This window comes from Crocodylus porosus, unplaced genomic scaffold (genome assembly GCF_001723895.1).
Source record: "Crocodylus porosus isolate Cpor-Errol unplaced genomic scaffold, CroPor_comp1, whole genome shotgun sequence".
NCBI classification, from domain to species: Eukaryota; Metazoa; Chordata; order Crocodylia; family Crocodylidae; genus Crocodylus; species Crocodylus porosus.
Genome location: NW_017728949.1, coordinates 52,070,163 through 52,091,473, shown reverse-complemented (window position 1 = coordinate 52,091,473; position 21,311 = coordinate 52,070,163). Strand labels below are relative to the sequence as shown.

At 60.8% G+C, this 21,311-nt stretch overlaps 1 protein-coding gene across 2 annotated transcripts; it reads left to right on the top strand.

The window, feature by feature from the left end:
* Window positions 1–863: 863 nt before the first annotated feature.
* Window positions 864–21,046, top strand: TTLL4 (tubulin tyrosine ligase like 4). Of its 2 annotated transcripts, XM_019554619.1 has the most exons (16): window positions 864–936; window positions 5,728–7,084; window positions 7,273–7,361; window positions 8,784–8,847; window positions 10,331–10,455; window positions 10,988–11,098; window positions 11,776–11,852; window positions 12,885–13,079; window positions 13,282–13,364; window positions 14,247–14,375; window positions 14,595–14,717; window positions 15,572–15,670; window positions 17,142–17,276; window positions 17,637–17,774; window positions 18,848–18,950; window positions 20,614–21,046. In XM_019554619.1, the coding sequence occupies exons 2-16, from the start codon at window positions 5,799–5,801 to the stop codon at window positions 21,016–21,018; spliced, it is 3,162 nt and encodes a 1,053-aa protein (XP_019410164.1). In that variant the 5' UTR covers window positions 864–936; window positions 5,728–5,798; the 3' UTR covers window positions 21,019–21,046. The 2 variants fall into 2 exon arrangements, with proteins under 2 accessions (XP_019410164.1, XP_019410165.1); XM_019554620.1 differs by lacking the exon at window positions 20,614–21,046 and having other exon boundaries at window positions 18,764–18,941.
* Window positions 21,047–21,311: the final 265 nt, after the last annotated feature.

Below are 21,311 nucleotides of genomic sequence, written 5' to 3'. Positions count from 1 at the left end.
ATCAGGGCTTTTGCCTGGACCTTTCCACCCCCACATTTTCAGCTAGTTCTCTCGTTTGTTTTATTCCAATAAATGACTTTTGCCTGGCTGGGTGTTTTTCTGCTCTCTGCCTGGGGCCACAAAAGACACACCCAGCCCCAAGGCTTGGTCCAGGCACCGTTGTCCCGAAGAGCTCAAGAACATCGTCAGGAAACAGGATTGTGGATCAGCAACGGAGCAAGGGCACAGACAGATGTGACCACAGGCAGATGCAGGTGCATCAGCACCAGCCATCGCCAGAGACACAACGTCCTGTTTCCTCCTGTTCAAAGGAGGCTGTACTAATACCCCAGGGGCCCGGCACTGGAGTAATTCCTGTAGGACCACAGGAAAAACACAGAGAGCTCTGGCCGGGTTGCCCACTGGCTGCATTATATATCGAAGTTTTAAAAAAAACCCAATCGGGGCTCGTAGGACAGGTGATGTCTTTTATTAAACCAACACGATTTTTGCAACAACAAATAATTACAAGCTTTGGGCGCATACACCCTTCATCTGGCAACTGAAGCGGTTTTTTTTATAGCAAAAATCGTGGTGGTTTAATAGAAGATATCATCCGTACTAGGGGCCCTGATCGCTTGCCCCACGCTTGTGACTCGCGCGCCGCCCCGCGCCCGAGCCCTGCCACGCGGGGCAACACCTGCAGGCACGCGGCCGCTGGCGCGTGGGGCATGCCGGGAGGCGCAGTCCTGGCCGGGCGCGGGGCCTGGCGGGCAATGTAGTCCGGGCGGGAGGGTGCGCGGGGCCTGACGGGAGATGTAGTCCCATGCGGCAGGGACGCGGGGCACGCCGGGAGCGCGCGGGGCACGCCGGGAGTGGCCTCGCCCTGGGTCTCTATGGGAACGCGGCCGTTCGGTGCCGGCGCGCGGGAGTTTCCGGGCTTCGCGTTTTCCCGCGGTGAGTGTGCCCTGTCCCCCATCCCCCCCCCCCGGCCCGGGACGGGACGGGGTAAAGTGGCGGGTGGGGGCACATCTGGGGCGCGGTGTCTAGATGTGGGTCCGTGGGGGTTGGTGGGGAGAGGCCGAGGGAGGTGGGCCGGTCGAGCCTGCAGATGGGAAGACTGAGGGGGACTGAACAGCGGCCGCCAGCTCCCTACAGGGGATGCAGAGAGGAGGGGCTCCACCCGACACCCCTGCAGACTGGGACAGCGTGAAGGGACCTTGGGGTCGCATCCTGTCCGGGCTCCGTGGAGCCAGGTCGTCGATGCCTCCTGGGATGGATCTGGTGCCCCCGGCCTGCCCCAGTCAATCGGGCGGCAGTTCCTGGCGTTGGTGGTGTTCCCAGGGGTCCCGGGCTCCGGTGCCACGGCCCCTGCCTGGCGCCTGTCCCGACTCGTCATGTGTACAGGGTCACGGTCCCCTCCAGCGCAAGGAAGCTCTCAGCTGCAGGGGCGCCTGGCCCAGCCCTTGCTCCAGGGCCAGTTTAGTGGCTCCTGGGTGGTGTCACCGCCCCACGACGGTGTCCGTGAGCCGTCTGGACTTGGCTTCATCGGGTGGATGCCGTAGCCATGGCCCGTGCTGTGGGGTTTGCACATGCGTGTGGGATTGCCCTTTGAATGGGGTCAGGCTCAGGCCTAACCCCATTCAAAGGGCAATCCCACACGCATGTCGGGCTGTCCCAGTGTCTGACTAATCCCCGCAGGCTCGTTAAATCCTTGCTTCTGCTGTGCCGGGAGCTCCCAAGGATGCCTAGGCCTGCCCGGGAGTCTCTCTGAAGGGCTGAAGGTCCCTGTCACGCACATGGGTGCTCGGGGGCAGCAGGGAAGTGCTTGCTGAGGTTGTCAGTGCTTCCCCCCGCTCCGACACAGCCAGGAATGGGGCCACAGGACCGGGGTTCATGCTTTGCAAAGGGGATTGGAGTCGTTTCCATCTGCTCATGGGCTCTGTGTCGGCAGCACCCTGGAGCCCGCATCTCCACTGCCCCAGCGCGGTCCGTCCGTCCAGGGGGCTATGGAGCTCCCCAGCGGAGCCTGGGCCTGATCTCCACCTGCTTCAGTCGTGATTCTTATTGTGGAGCATCTCCTGCCTCCCCCCTGCAGCAGCGTGTGCATCTCTTGATCTGCAGTCCCCCATCCCCAGACAGAGGCCTGTGATGGGAGCGTTGGAGCGTGGGATATGACACTGTCCTGTGACCCCCCCGACAGTCACAGGCAGCAGCTGGGCAGAGGGACAGGGGCTTTCCCCCTCTCTCTACTCACAGGAAGCTGTTCCAGCCATGGGGGCTCAGCTGTGGTGGAGGTGCCCGCTACACTTCAGAAGGGCTTGGATTGGGCAGAGGACTGTTTGCCGTGAGTTGTCCGAGGAGGCTCCTAGCTGCCATTGCCACGTTGCCCTCATGTTGGGTGCCACCTGTGTTGTTGTTGCTGTTGTCCTTGTGTCGGGTGTTACTAGTGTGTCGTCAGCCCTGAGGTCTCGGGAACCGCGGTGTCGACAGCCAAAACTGGGAGATCCCAACCCCCGCCTTGTCTTAAAGAGTGACCACAGGCTCTGTTCATGGCAAAGATTCAGCCTGGTGTCTCATCTACAAGCGCAGGATTGACACGGTTTGGCCTAATAAGCATGTCAGACCAGGAGGTACGGCGCTCGTACCTGTGACGAGGCAGTCAACATGGCACCACGTTAGCTCCCGTAGGCTGCCACGCAGCTCCCGTGCTTGCCAACCCACCTGTTCTGTAGCGGTCAAATGGATTACACCCGAGTATCTTGAATATCTTTAACTGTCCTGTGCTACGGGTTTGTTTCGCATCCTGATCCAGCCTGGTCACTCTGCCACTGGCCTGTCCGTCTCGTGGTGAGACCGTATGTCTGGCACCATCCTGGCCACGTTTGCACAGTGCAGCTTGTTCTTACGTGCGTTGGGTTTGCTGCTCTGTCCAAAGCTTTGTGCAAACAGCGCACATGGATTGGTGTTCTGGCAAGGCCTATATGAGAATATCCTGTGTCCAGCCCTTCACTGGATGCCCTGTGCCTCCACAGTGACGGTCCCGGTTGCGGGTCTGTGGCTGCTGTCCCAGTGCTGCTCTGTCCTGCAAGGGTGGCAAGGCCAGAGAAAATGGGAGTCACTGCAGATGCTGTAACAAGTGCCCAGGAGGTGCAGGGCAGTGAAGTTAAAGTCAGGACTCACTCTGGAAGAAGCCAGGCAGGGGAGCTAGGACCAGCCCACACAGGAAGCAAGGCAGTGACCCCTCCAGGACAGCTGCTCTCCTCAGTGTCGGTCAATCAATCAGTCTGCGTCTCAGTTCCTGTTCTCTGACCCCCTTGGCACACCAGCTTCAAGAGTGGGACATGGACCCATGGCTGAAAGCTGCAGCCAGGCAGGTTTAAGTTTGGATCTTAGGAAATGCTTCTTTGCTGCCCAAGCAGGGCAGCCACATGGGAGATGCCAGCGCCGGGGGGACTTTGCAGCACAGGAGGGTCCAAGGAGAGGCTGGATAGGTGCTGGGTGGGAGGATCAAGGCGCACTGATGCATGCAACCCTCCCTGACAGCAGCAAGATGTTGGTGGCCTTGACCGCCCTGCTTTCCCAGGGGCAGGGGTGATGCCCAGGGCTGTCGGGGGCAACTGTGTCATGCAGCTCTGAATTCACATGCAGGGTTTGTCTGGGCAGGTTTGGATGGGGCTGATCCTGGCTTCGGGCTGGATGTGACCCTGCAGCTCCCTGCTGGCCCCACAGCTTGAGAATTTAGTGTCCTTCCTCCATCCCCTTTGTTGCATGCCCCAGCTATGGACATTGCAACCACCTGCCCCAGCATGTCACCGTGCCCCAGGACACTGTTGCTTGGGACCAGCCATGCAGTAGCTGCCTCACTTCTCTCCCCTGGGAGGCGAGTGACATTTTACATTGCGCTTCCTTTGGTTCTTCAGCCCCAGTCTCCTGGATCAGTGTCCCTGTAGCACTGTCAGTACCCCTCGTTGCTGGGCTGTCTCCCCACATTTCAGGGCCCGAGCCAGCACCTTAGACCTCATCAGAGTGGGTGGGTGGAGGTCTTCCAGGAGCTTACGGAGAATGTGTGCTAATTATCCCTGGGTTTGAAAGCCCCTTTTCCTGGCTGGGAGCTGCCTCAACAGCCCAGACAGAACTCCTGTCTCCCTCGCGTTCACCTTGATCCAAGTGGAGCTGGCCTGGCCCGTCCTCTCTGGCTGCAGTGTGTGCATAAACCCGCTTGCCAGGGACACCTGAGCCAGGGAGCCGTGTCCGTTTGTCCCGTGCTAATTGGTTTGGCTGTCACAACAGCACAGATCTGCCTCTGGGTGTGAACGGGGGTCACCAGCCCTGTTGGCCTCCTGCTGTGGCTGGCTCGGGTTCCCTCAGCTGCATGCTGGCTGCAGTGCAGCCTGATAGGACTCCATGTTCCCGGGACCTCAATGTCCCTGCTACAAGGCTCAGCAGGAAGCGAACTCCTGTCTGTCTTCTTGTCCATGTGCCCCATGGCAGTAGGGGGCATGGCATCTGCCATCCTCCATCAGCCATGCCCATGGGGGTGTGGCAATGCTGCATAGTCCAGCATGACCCGCTGGGCCTGGCTCCTCGAGCAGGTGTGTGGAAGAGGCTGGCTTCATGCCCGCTGTGTTGCAGGTGTGTTGCAGTTCCTGCCCCCATAGCAGGGCCGCTTTAGCAGGGGTGGGCAGTCCTGGCCAGGCCCTGCGGGTCCTGCTGGGCTTGGCAAAGAGCTCTTTCCAGACATGGGCATACAGTGCCTTGCTGAGAGCTCCTACAGGCTGGCAGTTCCTGTGGGCTTGTGCTGGGGACTCATTCAACTTGTGGGCACCTGGTGCCATGGCCATTCAGGGCGGTGGGAGCTGCTCTCTGCTGCATGTCCCTGGTGAGGCTTGGCACCTGGTTAGGGGTGTCCCATTGAGTCAGCATGAGCAGGTGTTGGCCTGCGTTGTCCCTTTGGTGCTGGCAGCTTCTTGCTGTCTGTGTGTGTGTGGCTCCCCTGACCCTTCCTTGGCAGTGTTCTCTTCCCAGCAGGGGCCACAGCCGCTGGGCACAGGGCTCTTCTCATGGGTAGCATAGCTGGTCACTCTGAGGCTAGCAGAGTCCGTGCCTCTTCCACTTGCTGGGCACTGCAGCGGGGTGGGGAATGGACACACCCAGTGATGGGGTTTTTGGTTTGCAGGGACGCCCAGCCATGGGCCCAGCCTCACGGACACACAGTGTCTATGGCACGTGGCATGCACCAGGGGCTATAGGTAGCATCAGAGCCATGTTGTAGTTGCAGTGGCCCAGGGAGCATGCCAGAGGCAGGAACTTCTGTGGGGCTGCATCTCTCATGGGCCCAGCTTCCTGGGCAGCAGAGACCTAAACAACCCTCCAAGTGTGGGGCCTCTCAGGCTCTGGGCAGGCTCAGGGTTGGAGGGCAGAAACGAGTCGGGCACCAGGGCTGAGACAGGAGGGCTGTTTTGGAGGTTGGCTCAATCCCTGCTTGGCCCCTACCTGGCTACCTCCACCCAGCAGGGACCTGCCCCTGGGATGCAGCAAGCACCTTCCTGGGATGTTCATCACGTCTGTTCCTGTCTCTATGACCGCCTCCTTCCTCCCGGCTGGCTCCATGCTGGGGGCGTGGGTCTGCCCTCCAGAGGAAGGAAAGCAGAGGCAAGGGTTTCTAGGAGATCGGGCCCTGTCCCCTGTCCTGCTCCAGCTGGGCATGCTCTAACCTGGCGTCTCTGCTCTGTGTCCTTCCTGCAGGCTGCCGGACTTGCTGAGGATGCCGCAGTGAGGGGCTGCCCACCCACCTGCCCGCCCTGCTATGGCCACCCATGGCCTCGGCTGGGCCGCAGCACTATAGCTGTAGTGCTGGGCTCACGCTCAGCACCCCGCAGCCAGCCTGCAAGAGCCAGGCCTGGCCCCCGGCCCCACAGCACATCAAGCCCATCTGGAGGCTGGAGAGGAAGCATGTGAGGGCTCCACCGGTCCCCAGCCTGCTCCACCCGGGGCCCCCCAGCTTCCCGCCCCTGCCTGTGCCATGCCCTGGTGACGCTGCCCACTCTGGCCTGCCCCTGCCCTTCCCCAGCTCCCCAGGGAGCACACTGCTGTACCGCCGATCCTACGCCCGGCAGAGACCCTACCAGCGGCTTGAGTCCATCTGCCTACGCTCGAGCACTTTCAAACGCCGGTCGGTCCCCCTCCCTCCCCAGGGCCCCCCAGCCAGCAATTTCACTCAGGGCCCTGGCATGCTGTCAGCCGCCCCAGAGCTGGCCCTGCTGCCGCGGGCGCCTAAAGACCATTCCCCTTCGCCTAAAGACTCCCCCCTGGGCTTGGGGCAGCCAGCTCCCAGTCCCTACAGACCCGTGCTGAACAACAATGCCTTCCTGCGGCCAAGCAGTGCCCAAGTGCCTTCGCCCCCGTCCCCTCAGAGAAAGAGAGGGAAGAGTTCCCTGAGGCAGCTTGCCACGTCCTGGGCCTGCACTGGGGGCACCGGTGATGGCTCCATTGCAGGCCTGGAGAACAGACCCATGAAAGGGCCTCAGCCAGCTGTCCTGGCCCGCCTGCCCCCCACCCTTGAGGGCCTGACCCCATGGTGCCTGGAAGATGCGGAGAGTCGGCTGCGGAGCCTGCAGACCAGGGAGCGTGAGATCCGGCTGACAGAGGCTGTAAGGCAGCTGAAGGGCAAGGTGAGCACCTGCGAAGACTACGGCCGGCACCTCGACTCTGTCTGTCCAGCCGCCAGTGGCCTCCGCTGCAATGTACTCCCTGCGGCCGGGCACTGGAGACCGCACCTCCTCACCCAGCTGAGCCCCCAGGTCACCCTGGCTCCCCAGAGCTCTGAGCCAAGGCATTGCAGCCTCCCTGGGGGCCGGAGCCCTCCCAGTGCCAGTGCCTGCACGAAGCGCATCAGCATTCAGCTCCTCGCCCCCAGCACTGAAGCGCCCACCCCCCTGCCCTGTCGTGGGCTGGACCTCCTGTCGCTGAGCAATGGGGACACAGCTAGGCCCATGCACCTCACCGCTGTCTCCAGAGTCGCTGCCCAGATTGCCACTGTCCAGCTAGATGAGGACAAGTGCAAGGCCATGGGCATGCCGAGGGTATCCCCACAGCTCCCAGAGTAAGTGTTGGGGGAAGGGGCCTCTCTGCCTTTCCCCGCAGGATGGGGGCTGGGAACTTGGCCACCCTTGGGGGTGTCAATCTCTGCTCCATGTTCCCCCTTTCGGGCAGGTCTGGATGCGGGTGGCAAGGGGAAGCGGGACCCACGGGAAACCATGGTCCTCTCTCACCTCCCACTCTGTGTTCCAGCGCTTCCCCCAGTGAGCCTGAGGACGAGGCAGAAGAGGAGCTTCCCAATGGGCTGGATGATGAGAGCCAGGATGGGGAGGAGGAGGACGGTGAGATGGTGGGGCAGGTGCAGAGGGGGACACTGAAATGGCAGCACCATCGCAGCACCCACAGAATTATGTGCACAAATTCACAGAGTGGTCAGGCTGGCCAGGCCCCTGCTCTGGGCAGGACCAGGCCAGTGTGTGTCCCTCCTGCTCTGGAAAATTCCTGAGGATCGTAGAGTCCTGCAGCCATGAGGCCAGCAGGGAGTTCTGGGGTCACATCCAGTCTTGAGGCAGAAGCAGACAAACCCCATGTGCGACCTCGAAGCCGCATGACACTGTCACCCCCAACACAACCCCGGGCATTGCCCCCACCCCTGCCATCAGGAAGGCGGGGGCTGCAGCCGCCAATGTCCTGCTGCTGCCAGGGGGCTTGGTGGGTGCTGGAGAGAGCCTAGTCCCAGGACATGCTCCCATTGCAGAGGGAGGGGAAACCCTTCAGGCTGACCATGGAGTGAATCCCTGCCTGACACCCCCACCAATGCAGTGGGGTGAGGAAGAACCTCCAGCCTGGATCCTATGGGGCTGAGTCCCAGCAGGAGCATTGGCAAAGCTCAGGCACAGCCCCAGCCTGGGCTGCAGCCAGGACCCAGAATCCCTGGAAGGGCTTCAGCCCTTGATGGGAGGGGTGGGGAGTCAGCCAGTACAGCCCAGCAGCCTAGGACACCCCCCTTCCCTCGCCTTCCAGCAGAGTACAGGCATTGCTGTGCCTTGATCCTCCCTGCCTGGCACCCGTCCAGCCTCTCCTTGGACCCTCCCATGCTGCAGAGTACCCCAGCCCTGGTGTCTCCCCACGAACTCCCTGCTTGGGCAGTGAAGAAGCATTTCCTGAGACCTGATGGATGGAGATTCCCCTCGTGTTAGAGAGAGGGGACTCTTCCTAATCTCTGCTCTCTATCTCCCCTGCTACAGTCTCAGTCCCTCATTCCATGTACTATACCCTATGGCCACAGAGAAGTCTGTCCCCATCCCCCATGCACCTTCCATCAGAGAGCTGCAGTCTGGGGTCACCTCCATGCAGCTGGCCTGGCTTGTGAGCAGGCACACAGACATGTTCCCATCCCTGCATGTGTGAGACAAGTGAGATGATAGCACCTGGCCAGGATTTGGCTGGGGACTGCGAACAGTGCTGGGCTCCAGAAGGGAGCAGAGGGTTGCCTGGACTGGCTTGGGCAGGACTGGTGGTTTGGAAGAGGAGACCAGGCTGCACAAAGATGTGTTGAAGTCCCTGGGCCGGGGGGTGCCCGAGCACCTGTGGACTTTCAGGTATCACATGAGGGTCTCATGGAGCCCTAGGGACATGTTCCAGGTGGCTGGTCCTGGGCAGTGGGGAGGGAGCGAGGGCACCGCCTTTCTTCCTGCTCTCCCAGGCCCCCTGGGAGGCAGCAGCTGGAGCCTGGAAGCCTAATGCTGTCTTGTCTCCAACAGGCGAGTCAGACAGCTCCTCTGTCATGGGCCTGTCACCCAGCGGGTCAGTGGCGCTCATATCCAGGTAAGTTGCTAGGCAGGTGACATCCTTCAGGCAGCGGGGCCCCTCTGGGACCTGTAATCTTTGGGCTGCAGCCAGCTGCACCCAGCACTTGGACCAAGCTCTGTTATCCCAGGCACCGAGGCAGCCTGGGCCTGAATGGCCTGTCAGGTCTCCAGCTCCGAAGGCAGGGGCCGGTGCTGGCCTCCATGCTTGGGGTCATGGGTGCACATTGGCTGCAGCTCTGGTCAGCCAGACTCTAGCACCCTCGTGGGGACACCCAGAGCTGCCCCATGATGCTCCCCTGAGGACAGGGACACACGAAGCATGTGCTGGGCGAGTACATGGGCTTTATCCCTCAGCAAACATTTGGCAGGCACATCCCCAGCCTGGCGCTAGGAGCTCTGTCCCAGGACACTGTGGAGAGCAAGAGGGACCCACGGGCCCCCTTCCAGCTAGCCAGGTGGTGTGATAGGGCCTGTGGGCCTGGGAGGAGGAGGAGCTGGCAGGGGGTCAGCTGAGTGCTGCCCTGGGGTAATTGCATCGTGTGTCTACACTTTAATGGGCTTTTTGTCCCTGGCTGCTGTGAGCCTAGGGTGGGCAGCCATGGAAGGGGCTCTCTGTGAGGGGGTCCTGGGGGGTAGTGCTGCCCCTGGTGGGGCATGAGAGGTGTGTAGTTGCAGGTGTTTGTATGTGCAGATGCAGGTGTGTTTGTGCATGAGTGGCATGTACATGTGTATGTGCAAGTGTGGGTTTGAGCATGTATGTGTGTGGGATGTGGGTGTATATGTGCAGGTGTAGCTGTAAGCATAAGCCTGTGTGTACATGTGAGTACATGTGGGTGTGAGTGTGTGCAAACATGGATGTGTATATGTGGGTATGGGTATGTACATGTGCAGGCAGGTGTATAAATTCATATGCACGTGCTGGTGTATATGTTTATTGTGGGGTGTAGGTGTAAGCGTGTGTGTACACCTGGGGGTGAGTGTGTGTACATGCAGATGTGGGTGCGTATGTGTGTATGTACAGGCATGTATGTAAGGGCGTGTACATGCCTGGCCATATACACTTGTGCAGGTGTGTAATGTGCATGTGTGGGTTGCGGGTGTACTTGTGGATGCATATGCGTACATGCAGGTACGTTGCTGGATACATGCAGGTGTGAGTGTGTACATGTGCGTGTGCAGCCCTGTAGCGCCCTTGACCCTGGGGCTGGCTGTGCCCACACAGTAGGAGCAGCTGCCAGGGGGATGAAGCGCTCCGCACTGGCGCCCCGGAGCAGCCGTAGCACCTCGTTGCCATCAGCTAAATGTCCTTGGGGGCCAGCCTGGCTGTCTCTGACCTTGGGGCTCTGCCACGCCCCTACACCCATGAGCGCAGCCCATGGGTGATGTGCGCAACCCCCACACCTGCTCACTCCTTGCAGAGCTGTGGGGCTCCCTGGCTTGGGGCCGTGGCAGGCAGGTGTCAGGCAAGCAGCTCTCGTGCCCCATTGCCCTCCCCACAGGAGCTGCCAGGAGGGCCTGGCACAACGGGTGGAGGTCCAGGAGCGGGTGCTCAGACCAGCCCTCTTGGGCAGCCTCTTCCCCAACGTGCCCCCAACCATCTACTTCGGGACCTGCGACGAGAGAGGTAAAGAAGGAGGGCAGCTGGAATCTGGGCTCTGAGGGCTCCTCTCCCCCTTGTCCTCATCCCTCCCAGGCAGTCAGGGCCCCTTCGTCCCCTGAAAGGAGCCAACTAAAGTCATCATCTGCCCTTTTCAGTGCTGGGATGCCTGCCCTGGGCTCAGGTGAGGCCATGCAACAGCCCCAGCCTCTCAGGGCATTGGTTGCTCACGGGAGAGATGGGGCAAAGAAGCATTTTCCCCCCACCTGCCTACTTCCCTGGTGGGGGATCAGGCTGGCGCTATGGGAGGACAGGAGATGCTGGGCACTGGCTGTATGGAGGCAGAGGCAACTGGTGTCCACTCACGTCTGCTGCCCTTTGTGTCCCCTGCTCTCGTAACCCTGTGTGGTGGGATCCTAGAGACGGGCTTTCCTGGTGCTCAGACTGGGTTACCACTCAGCCGGCAGGCTCTCCCGCCCCAAGCTGTCTTAGGGTTACCAGGGCCCAGTCAGGCTCACCGTCTCCCTCACACCCTCTGCCACCTCCTTTCCCCTGCCAGTGGAGAAGCTGCCCTGGGAACAGCGGCGCCTGCTGCGGTGGAAGATGAGTTCAGTCACCCCCAATGTCGTGAAGCAGACAGTCGCCCGCTCACACTTCAGAGTCAGCAGAAGTGAGTCTGCCTGAGCCGCGGTGCCCTGCTGGGCTCCCATCACCCTGCCCTAGCCCCTGTAGAGCTTGAGCCAGGTTCTTGCTGCCCCGGGGCAAAGGGGCTGGTGGCCAGCAGCCCCCGAGCAGGTTGGGCCAAGCATGGAGCAGCTGGACCCAGGGGGCTGTCCCCAGAGGCTGCTGCACCATTCACAACAGCTTGAACTATCCCAAAAGGAAGGCTCCAGGCCCGGACTGCCTGAGCCAGCGTCTTTACAGGTATCTGTACCTGTAGCACCACCCCTCCAGCACAGCTGGAGCTGGGTCGTGTGAGTGTGCAGGGAGCTGGGAGGACTAGGGGAGCCCTCATGCCTGCTTTGGGAGGGTGATTCTCAGCTCAGCTCCAGGGCTGGGGGGAGCCATAGTTTTGAACTCCCCCATCCCAGCCTGGACAGGACACTTAAGGCACCCCTGGGTGAAATGGGCGGTAATGGCTGGTGCCTAGGTCATGCTGGGCACTCTTGGGGAGGCTGCCGCAGTCGCCTTGGCAGCATCTGCTGTGCTGCAAGGTTCACATAGCACTGGGGCCCAGCGCCCACTTGGGCCATCTGGGGATGGGAGCTGGAGGGGGCTGCGGAGCCATGTGCTCTGGGCTCTGAGCTGGTGAGGGCTGGGGCACCCACACCCCCTCATTCCCTTCAGGGAACAGCGACTGGCTGGGCTGCTGGGGCCACCACATGAAGTCTCCAGCCTTCCGCATCATCAAGGAGCACCAGAAGGTAAGGAGAGCTTAGGGGGTGCCCATGGTGGGAGGCAGCAGGGCTGGTGCCTAGGTGTGGTCACATGCTGCTCTGTAGCACTGGGAAGCCCCATGGAACTTGTGGCTTGGCCCGTGTGGGCTCTTTCTGCAGCTCTGGCACCCCCGGGCCTCCACCAGGGCTGCAGGGTGGTGAGAGGGGCCACAAGGAACCTGGGAGCTTGTTTCAGCATGAGCTGCCCCCTCACCCGCGATGGTGACACTTTCAAACCTGCTTTACACTCAGGTCTGAGCCTGGTTAGCAGAGGTGATGGCTTCCCTCACCACTGCCATCTCCCCACCCCCGTCTGTCCAGTCTCCCCATGCACTGGGCCCTGCTCTGGGCCTGGGTAGAGTGCAGAGCTTGGCTGCCAGGCAAACCGCTTGGCTTGGCTGTGACTAGGCATGTGGGGCACTGCACTTCCCCCAGAGGCTCTGGGTGCTGGCTGCAGCCCAGGCTGGGGCTGTGCCAGTGGTCCTGCTGGGACTCGGTCCCGGCTACAGGCTCTTGCCCCCCACTCACACTGCCTGGAGGGAGAGGGGAGGCAGGCAAGGATTTATCCCCTACTCAGTCTGGCCCAGGTGGCGGGGTTCCCTTCTGTTTGCAGCAGGGGCATGGCCTGGGCCTGGGCTCTCCAGCACCCACCAACGCCCTGGCAGCAGCAGGATGTTGGCAGCCACGGCCCCCCTGCTTTCCCAGGGGTGGGGATGATGCCCAGGGCTGTCAGGGGCAATGGTGTCATGCAGCTCCAAGGTTGCACATGGGGTTTGTCTGTGCGGGGGTTGGACTGGGTGGATCCTGCCTCGGGCTGGACATGACCCCGCAGCTCCCTGCCAGGCTCACAGCCTGGGACTCTACGATTGACAATGGACCCTGCCCCAGGCATACATAGCCCTGCCAGTACAGTGCTCTGGCCATACAGGCAAACTGGCCTCTCCGCGGTGGTGGCCTGTCCCTGCCTGGGACTAGGAGGCTGGGGGGTGGCTGCCTCAGCTCACTCGATCCTTCTTCCAGATCAACCACTTTCCCGGCTCATTCCAAATCGGGCGCAAGGACCGGCTGTGGCGGAACCTGGCCAAGATGCAGACGCGCTGCGGCAAGCGGGACTTCAACTTCTTCCCCCAGTCCTTCATCCTGCCTCAGGATATCCGGGGGCTGCGCCAGGCCTGGGAGGAGGGTGGCAACCGCCAGAAGTGGATTGTGAAGCCGGTGCGCTGGGGGGTGGGTTCAATGAGGAGCACAGGGCAGCTGGTGGGGCTCAGGGCTTAAGAGTGGGACACGCAGCCTGGGCCTGGGCATTTGTGGGGGCTGGCTCTGGGGCGTTTGGAGGGGATAGTTGGAGCATCGGACCTGGTGCCAAGGCACTGGTAGGGAACCTAATCCCCTCTCCTGTGTGTGACCCCTTCTCCAGCCAGCATCGGCAAGAGGCATCGGCATCCAGGTCGTCCACAAGTGGAGCCAGCTGCCCAAGCGCCGGCCGCTGCTGGTGCAGAGGTGACTGGGCATGGGGAGGTGGGCAGGCAGGCAGGCCTCTGTTCCCATCTCCCCTGCAGGAAAGGTTGCCTCTCAAAGGGTGCGCAGGAGCAAGGGTCCTGCCCAGGGAAATAACCCAGTTCTAAAAACCCTTTTGTGCCCCATGTCAGAACAGAGATGCCAAGTGCCTTATAATAGGAGTGGGTTGGCGATAAGGCAGTAGCTTATTGATAGGCAAGTGAGTAGAGTAGGTGCCCCCAGCAATGCCCAAGGGGGGCACTGGGATGGAGCTGGGAGACCCCAGCTCCCTTCCTGCAACAGGGAAGGCAGAGCCAATGTCCTGCTGCTGCCAGGGGGGTTGGTGGGCACTGGAGAGAGCCCAGGCCCTGGCCATGCCTCTGCTGCAGAGGGAGGGGAAACCACACCGGCCAAGCTGAGCAGGGGGCAAATCCCTGCCTGCCCCCACAAAGGCAGTGTAATCAGGGGACAAGAGCCTGTAGCCAGGACCCTGCATGGCTGAGTCCCAGCAGGAGCATTGAAACAGCTGGGCACAGCCCCAGACTGGGCTGCACCCAGCGCCTGGATCCCTGGGAAGGGGCAGTGACCTGGGCTAGGACGGGTCTGTCTCGGGACACAGGAACCTTCCTCTGGGCTATGTGCTGAGGCTGGACGAGGCATCTCCAAGCCTCCTTGTGTTATCCCCCAGCCAAGAACCCATGGTGCCCTGGGCCAGACTGCCTAGGAGGGTGAGGGGTTTCCATCCCTGGAAGCTTAGGAGTGTTGGTTGGGCCAGGCTGGTTTGGACCAGAGCTGTGGACGGGGGGGGGCCTGGGTGCAACTCAGGAGCCTGGACCATCACAGCCATGCCCCTCCCCACCCTCATGCCCCCCTCGTTGCCTGCAGGTACCTGCATAAGCCCTACCTCATTGGAGGCAGCAAATTCGACTTGCGCATCTATGTCTACGTCACGTGTTATGACCCGCTCCGCATTTACCTCTTCAGGGATGGGCTTGTGCGCTTTGCCAGCTGCAAGTATGTCTTGGGGGGCAGCTCAGGTGGGGCACAGACAAGCCGTGCTGCTATCTGGGCATGGTAGGGGGCTGATGTTGTTGGGGAGCACCAGTTCTCTCTGTAGCAGAGTAGTCTGGTGCTCCCAGGGCAGGGGTTAAGACAGAGCCCCCTCCCTGGCACTGACTGGGCACCCCATTACCCACGTGCTGATCCCTGTCTATCCTCCTACTCCCGGCTCAGGTACTCGTCCTCTATGAAGAGCCTTGGCAACAAGTTCATGCACCTGACCAACTACAGCGTGAACAAGAAGAACACAGAGTACAAGGCCAATGCTGACGAGACCGCCTGCCAGGGCCACAAGTGGTAAGGCCAGGGCTAGCTCCTCTCTATCGTTTGCAGGTGGGGAGGCCTCCACCACCACAGAGCTCCAAGCACTTTCCAGAAGCTGCCCAGTGTTGTCCCATGTCAGGCAAGGAAACTGAGGCATGGGCAGGGCCAGTGGCAGAGCTAAGGATGGTGTTTGCCAGAGAGCTCCTCCCTTGCCAAGCTGCCCTCTGCTCTGGCAACCTCAGATGCTGGGATGCGCCAGATGCAGCTGCCGGTGACCCGAGTATTGGAGGTGTCCCCGTTGTTGCTTCCAGGAGCTGGGCCAGGTCTCACCGTGCTCAGTGCTGTCCTTACCAAGAATGATTCTGCCCAGAGTTACCCCCAGCTGCCCACAGGTGCAGGGTGGTGATGGGGGCCAGGACATGCCTGGGTCATGGTCACATCTGGGCCAGGCAGGCTGCAGGTCCCCCCTCTGCGGCTCCGTGGGACCTGCAGGGTATGGAGCAGCTGACACTGCTGCCCATGCTGGGGATTGCGTGTAGGGAGGCCCTGCCCTTCCCTGCCCCCTTCCTGCTGTAATGCCCGTGTTACACAGTGCTGTCTGATCCTTCTGGTTCCTGTGCAGGACCTGGGAGCAGTGGTGACCTGTCCCATGCAATCCTGACTGGTTGTATGGGAGGTTCACTATCCCAGGGGGTTGGGGGTGCAGAGCTATCTATCCCAGCTCACCCTGGCTGCTGTAGCACTGGCTGTCTGTAGTAGAGAAGACTGGCCACAGAGGAGCACGCTCTGTGACTCTGCCCACTGTGGCTCCCTGCCCCTCCCTGCATGTGCTGTGGGGGGGACAGGGCCACTTGGTGCTGTGACCTCCCGGCATCCGGCTCCCCCAGGGCACTGAAAGCACTTTGGAGCTACCTGAGCCAGAAGGGGGTGAACAGCGAGGCCATCTGGGAGAAGATCAAGGACATTGTCATCAAGACCATCATCGCGTGAGTCTCAGGGGTCCCCCCGCCAGCTTCCTTAGTATTGCCACAGCCCTGCGCTGTCGTGTTCCCTGGTCATGTAGTTACAGCAGCTGCTGGGCTTAGCCATCACCTGCAGCCTGGGTGGAATCGGTGTCCAGTGAGCTGGGGTGGGATGGACAGATGTGTGCCCCTAACTCAGGGTAACTCTGCCAGGTGTGGCTCTCCTCTGGGCAGAGCTGGGGACAGAATGCTCCCAGCATGGGTCACAGCAGCGTGGGGGGCTGGCATCTGCAGCCAGCCTAGTGTCTTGACCCCTGCCCCCAGCCAACCTGTGATAGCTGCCACTTGCATGAGCTTCTGCTGCATTACATATGACTGTTATCAGAGCTGGGGTGGGGGGCAGTTACCCCAGGGCAGAAGGGTCTGGGGCCATCTGTCTGTCTCCTGGGACTTGGGTCCAAGGTGGGGGCTGCCCTAGGCACCTCGTGTTCATATGCTCTGCCCAAGCTCCTTTCTGCACCCCTCCCCTCCCCGGCCTATCCAGCACTGGCTGTGCCTGATGTTTGGGCCACAGGGATCTAGGTGCAGCCCCAGAGGGACTGGGAACTTTGTCTCCTTCCTGTGGTGATGGCTGTGAGGTGCCCAGGCCTCCGCTCGGGCACCCTCTGAACCTGGCTGTGCATCTGCCCTCACCTAGGCCTCAGGACCATGATCTCAGGCTGGAGCATGCCCTGTGGGGCTAGGGCAGGGATGGCAGGTCTCCAGTGCTGTGGAGCCTGTTCTCAAAGGCCAGTTTACCCTGTCAAAGGCCCCCACAGATCCCACCAAGGCTTGGCTAGGGCAGGTCACTTGGGACCTGAGTTCGGGTTCACAGAGCCCCAGAATCACAGGGCCAGCAGGGAGCTGCAGGGTCACATCCAGCCTGAGGCAGGATCAGCCCCAGACAAACCCTGTGTGCGACCTCAGAGCTGCACGACAGTCACCCCTGACACAGCCACAGGGATCGCCCCTGCACCTGGGATACATGGGGGCTGTGGCCATCAGTGTCCTGGGGGTTGGTGGGCGCTGGAGAGATCCCAGGTCCAGGCTGTGCCCCAGCTGCAGAAGGAGGGGAAACCCCCCCAGGCCAGGCCATGCTGAGCAGGGGGCAAATCCCTGCCTGCCCCGCAGCCAAGGCAGCCTGAGGCTGAGGGTGGGGGAATGGCAAGAGCCTCTAGCCAGGACCCTGCGGGGCTTAGTCTTGGCACCAGCATTGGTACAACCTGGGCCCAGCATCCAGCATCTCTTGGGGGAGGTGGGGCTTAAAACCTACCTGATGCATGGAGCAGAGACCAGGGGGCCACAACTAGCAAAGATTTGTTCAGCAAGGGTCTGTGCTGCTATGCCCAGGACTGGCCTGTTGGGAGAGTTCTGGGATACTCTGCATGAGGCATGGTGTGGCGTGGCTAGCTGCTGCCCAGCTCCCCAAGCCAGCATGCCTCCCCTTGGCTGGCAGGTCGGAGCCCTACGTGACGAGCCTGGTGAAGATGTACGTGCGGCGCCCGTACTGCTGCCACGAGCTCTTCGGCTTTGATGTCATGTTGGATGAGAACCTCAAACCCTGGATCCTGGAAGTCAACATTTCCCCAAGGTGGGCACCCGGGGGACCCTCGGCCCTACTGCCCGGCATGTCAGTTTGGGCCCCTTCCTCTCTCTCCCTTGCCAAAGCGGGGCACAAAGGCTCCCTGCCCTTTCTCTATTTCAGCATCTCTGCACGTTCCCCCGGCTGACCTGGTCAACAGCCGGGCACTCAGCTGTGCTCTTGGCAGGGCAGGGTGGGTGTACTGGATCTGGGGCCTGCATGGGAGCTGCCCAGCAGTGCAGGAGGGGACACTTGCCCTCATAGAGTTCCTCGAGTATCACTCCCACAGCCCTTGCAGGTGCGGAGAGGGGCCAGGCACCTCTGGGATCTCCAGCCACAGCAGACTCATTTCTTCCCTGCTCCCCACAGCCTCCATTCCAACTCGCCGCTGGACATGAGCATCAAGGGCCAGATGGTCCGTGACCTGCTGAACCTGGCTGGCTTTGTCCTGCCACCCGCCGATGACGTGGCCTCAGGCACCACCAGTGGCAGGAGCTCTGCCACCAGGTGAGTCGGGGACTGGACCTAGCCCAATCCTCCTCCTGCAGCTGGTCCCTGCCTTCAGCTCCCAGCTACACTGTGAACAGGGCAGAGATCCTTAGCTTGGGTGTGGACCCTCGCCCCTTCCCACAGGCCCCTGAGGTCTCTTGGGTTAGAGTTATGGGAGAAGCTTAAGGCTCTGACTGCCCGTGGTTGCGCAGGGGTCTCTGACCTGGCCATTGTGCCTTGCCCAGTGTCTAGTCAGTTCCCTCCTTGCCCAGTCTCACACCACCTCCACATGGCTCAAGAGAGCAGAGGGGGGCTCTGTGTTCTCATGGCTGCCAGCAGTGTTTGGAGTAGGTGTCAGGCAGCACCCATGGCCTTCACGGGGCCTGTGCAGTGCCCAGAAGAATGGCCACTTCCCAGGTCAGACCCTAGGTCCATCCTGCTTTGGCTCCAGTGTCACATGGCATTAGAGAGCCCATGAATCAGTCTGGAGCAGCTTGGCTCCTCTCGACTGCTAGCCCTGCCCCACCGCAGGATGACACCAGTCCTGTCTGCTGCCACTGCCCCAAGCAGAGGCCGGAGCAGCCTCTCTGCCTGCCCTGAGGCCATCTGCCCTGAGGCACTTTGTGCCTGACCTGGCCTTCGAGAAGCACCAGCCCCTTAATGGGATCCAGAACAACCATCCTGCATCCAGGGACGGGCCTGAGTCAGGCTGGGCCCTGTCCAGGGCAGAGCTGGGCAGCCGGTTGGAGATGGACACGATTCCATGCGTTCCCTGGTGCTTGGGCAGGGCTGGCTCAGTGAGTCCAGGACAGCATGGGGGAAGGAGGGACATGTTGCAGCCGGGCCTGTGACAAACCCATGGCTACAGCCAAGAGCCAGTGTGGGGGGGGCCTGGATCTGTGCTGCCAGACAGAGGCCCTGGGATCCTGGCAGATGAGCAAGGGAGTGTCACCGGGGATCCAGCTTGTGGTTTCATGTGGGCTGCGGTGGTTCTGTCTTGGCTGCAGCCACCTCCTCCCCGGAGCCTGTGGAGGCCCTGGGCCGGGAGGCTGCCAACAGGCAGAGCCGTAACCACGCCATCCTCCACACAGCCTGAGCAGCACCATGAGGGAGAAGCCCCGGCCGGCCCCAGAGCAGCTGGTGGCTGAGAAGATGAAGAGGGCATATTACCTGACACAGAAGGCGCCCAACCAGGTGCGTGTGCGTGTGCGTGTGCGTGTGTGTGTGTGTGTGTGTGTGTGTGTGTGTCCCACCCTTGCAGGCCCCTGCGCCCCCCTGGCTGCAGCTCTGAGGCCTCAGCCCTGCCATGGCCCTCCTTCTGGATCTCCTCAACAAGCAGGCAACACCTCTGTGTCTCAGTTTCCATATCCTACAGGTCGCTTGTGGCTCAGGGAGCTCTGCTGAGAGCCACAAAGTGAGAAGTGGGGTGGAAGGGACCTCTGGAGGTCATGTCTAGTCCAACCCCCTGCCTGGGGCGGGATCAGCCCTATGAGGTGCTGGGTGCACCTAGACCATCTCCATCCCCATCTGGAACCCTCCAGGGCTGAACAGCCCCCCTCTTCCTTGATGTCACCCCTGCAGTCTCCCTGCTCAGGCAGTGAAGAAGTCTCTCCCAAGAAGTATCTCTACTGTTGCAATGTAGATTATTGCACAGTCCGGTGGGTAGAAAATTGGCTTATGGGATGCACCCACAGAGTGGTGGTGGACGGGTCAGTTTCTACCTGGAGAAACGTAGGCAATGGAGTCCCCCCAAGGCTCTGTCCTGGGACCAGTACTATTCAATATCTTCATTAGTGACTTGGACAAGGGAGTAGAAAGCACCAAGTTTGCTGATGACACCAAACTATGTGGGGAGGTACATAAACTGGAGAGCATGGAGCAAATCCAGGCTGATTTGGACAGGCTGGGGAAATGGGCCGCACAGAATAGGATGCAGGTTAACAAGGATAAGTGTCATGTGTTGCACCTGGGGAGGAACAGTCATCAACACTCCTATAGCCTGGGAGGGATCATACTGAGTAGCAGGACTATGGAAAGGGATCTCGGAGTTGTAGTCGACTTCAAAACGAACGTGAGGAGGTAACAAGTAAAGCTAATTGCACCCTTTCTTGGAGAAGTAGATGCATCACAAACAGGTCCAGGGAGGTGATCCTGCACCTCTGTATGACACTGGTCAGGCTGCAGCTGGAGTACTGCGTCCAGTTTTGGGTATCACACTTCAGGAGGGATGTGGATGTCCTGGAGAGGGTTCAGAGGAGGGCCACTCATCTGGTTAAAGGCCTACAGAAAAAACCCTATGTGGACCGATTGGGAGACCTGAACCTCTTCAGCCTCCACAAGAGGATGCTGAGAGTTGATCTCATAGCTGCCTACTAACTCATCGGGGGGGCCAGCAAGAAATAGGGGATATGATTACCCCCATCGGGGTCGCTAGAAATAATGGCCACAAACTGGAAGAGAGCAAATTCAGACTGGACATCAGGAAAAAATTATTTACAGTGAGGGTTGCCAAGATATGGATTACTCTTCCAAGGGAGGTGGTGCTGTCCCCTTCCTTGGAGGTGTTTAAAAGGAGATTGAACAGACACCTGGCTGGGGTCATCTGACCCCAGCACTCATTCCTGCCCAGGCAGGGGGTCGGACTCGATGATCTAATAGGTCCCTTCCAACCCTACTTCTATGAAACTATGAGATCCAATCTAAACACACTGGGCTGCAAACCCCAGCCCTGGGTCCGCATCCTGCTCTCGGCAGCAGTGGGGAGGGCTGGGGTGCAGGACTGAGCCAAGAGCTGGCCCCAGGGGCTGTGGCCCCCTTTGCCATCCTCTGGACCCACACCTGCTGCTTCCGGGTACAGGACTTCTACACCTCAGTGCTGGATGTGCTGACGCCAGATGACGTGCGGGTGCTGGTGGAGACGGAGGACGAGCTCTCGCGGCGCGGGCAGTTTGAGCGGGTCTTCCCCGGGCCTGGTGCCTCCCGCTACCTGCGCTTCTTCGAGCAGCCACGCTACTTCAACATCCTCACGGCCCAGTGGGAGCTTCGTTACCACCTGTGCAAGGGCAAAGGCAAGTCCCCTCCGCACCCCCTGGGTTCTTTACAGTTCCTTCCCCCCAGTGCCCTTGGATGTCCAGGGAAGGGCTGGCCCAGTGTGGGCCTTGAGGCGGGTCTGGCTCCCAGCAGGCTCTGTCCTAGAGGGCTGCATTTGGACATTAACCCCTCCAGGACTCTGCCATCACCCCCCAGGTCCTTGGCACAGTGAGTTGTAGGGAAGTCAGGCTGGAAGGGACCACAGGAGTCCCTTCTGGGCTAGCCCCCTGCACAAGGCAGGAGCACCCACATCCACACCACCCCAGACACGCATCTGTCCAACTTGGTCTGGTTTCCAAGCATGGAGGTTCCATCCACGCCCCTCTCAGTCCAGTTGCTCTTGGACTCCTGCCTCAGTTTCCCCTGCCGCAGCCTGAGGCTGTTGTTCATAGTTTCTAGGGTCGGAAGGGACCTGAGCAGATCATCTAGTCCGACCCCCTGCCCTGGCAGGAAAGAAAGAGTACT

Bases quoted from the DNA above. Each gene is read 5' to 3' on its own strand.
- TTLL4 (XM_019554619.1), top strand. From the start codon at position 5,799: ATGGCCTCGGCTGGGCCGCAGCACTATAGCTGTAGTGCTGGGCTCACG. The intron at 8,848-10,330 runs GTAAGTTGCTAG...CCCTCCCCACAG, and splicing joins TCAGTGGCGCTCATATCCAG to GAGCTGCCAGGAGGGCCTGG. The intron at 13,365-14,246 runs GTGACTGGGCAT...CGTTGCCTGCAG, and splicing joins CGGCCGCTGCTGGTGCAGAG to GTACCTGCATAAGCCCTACC.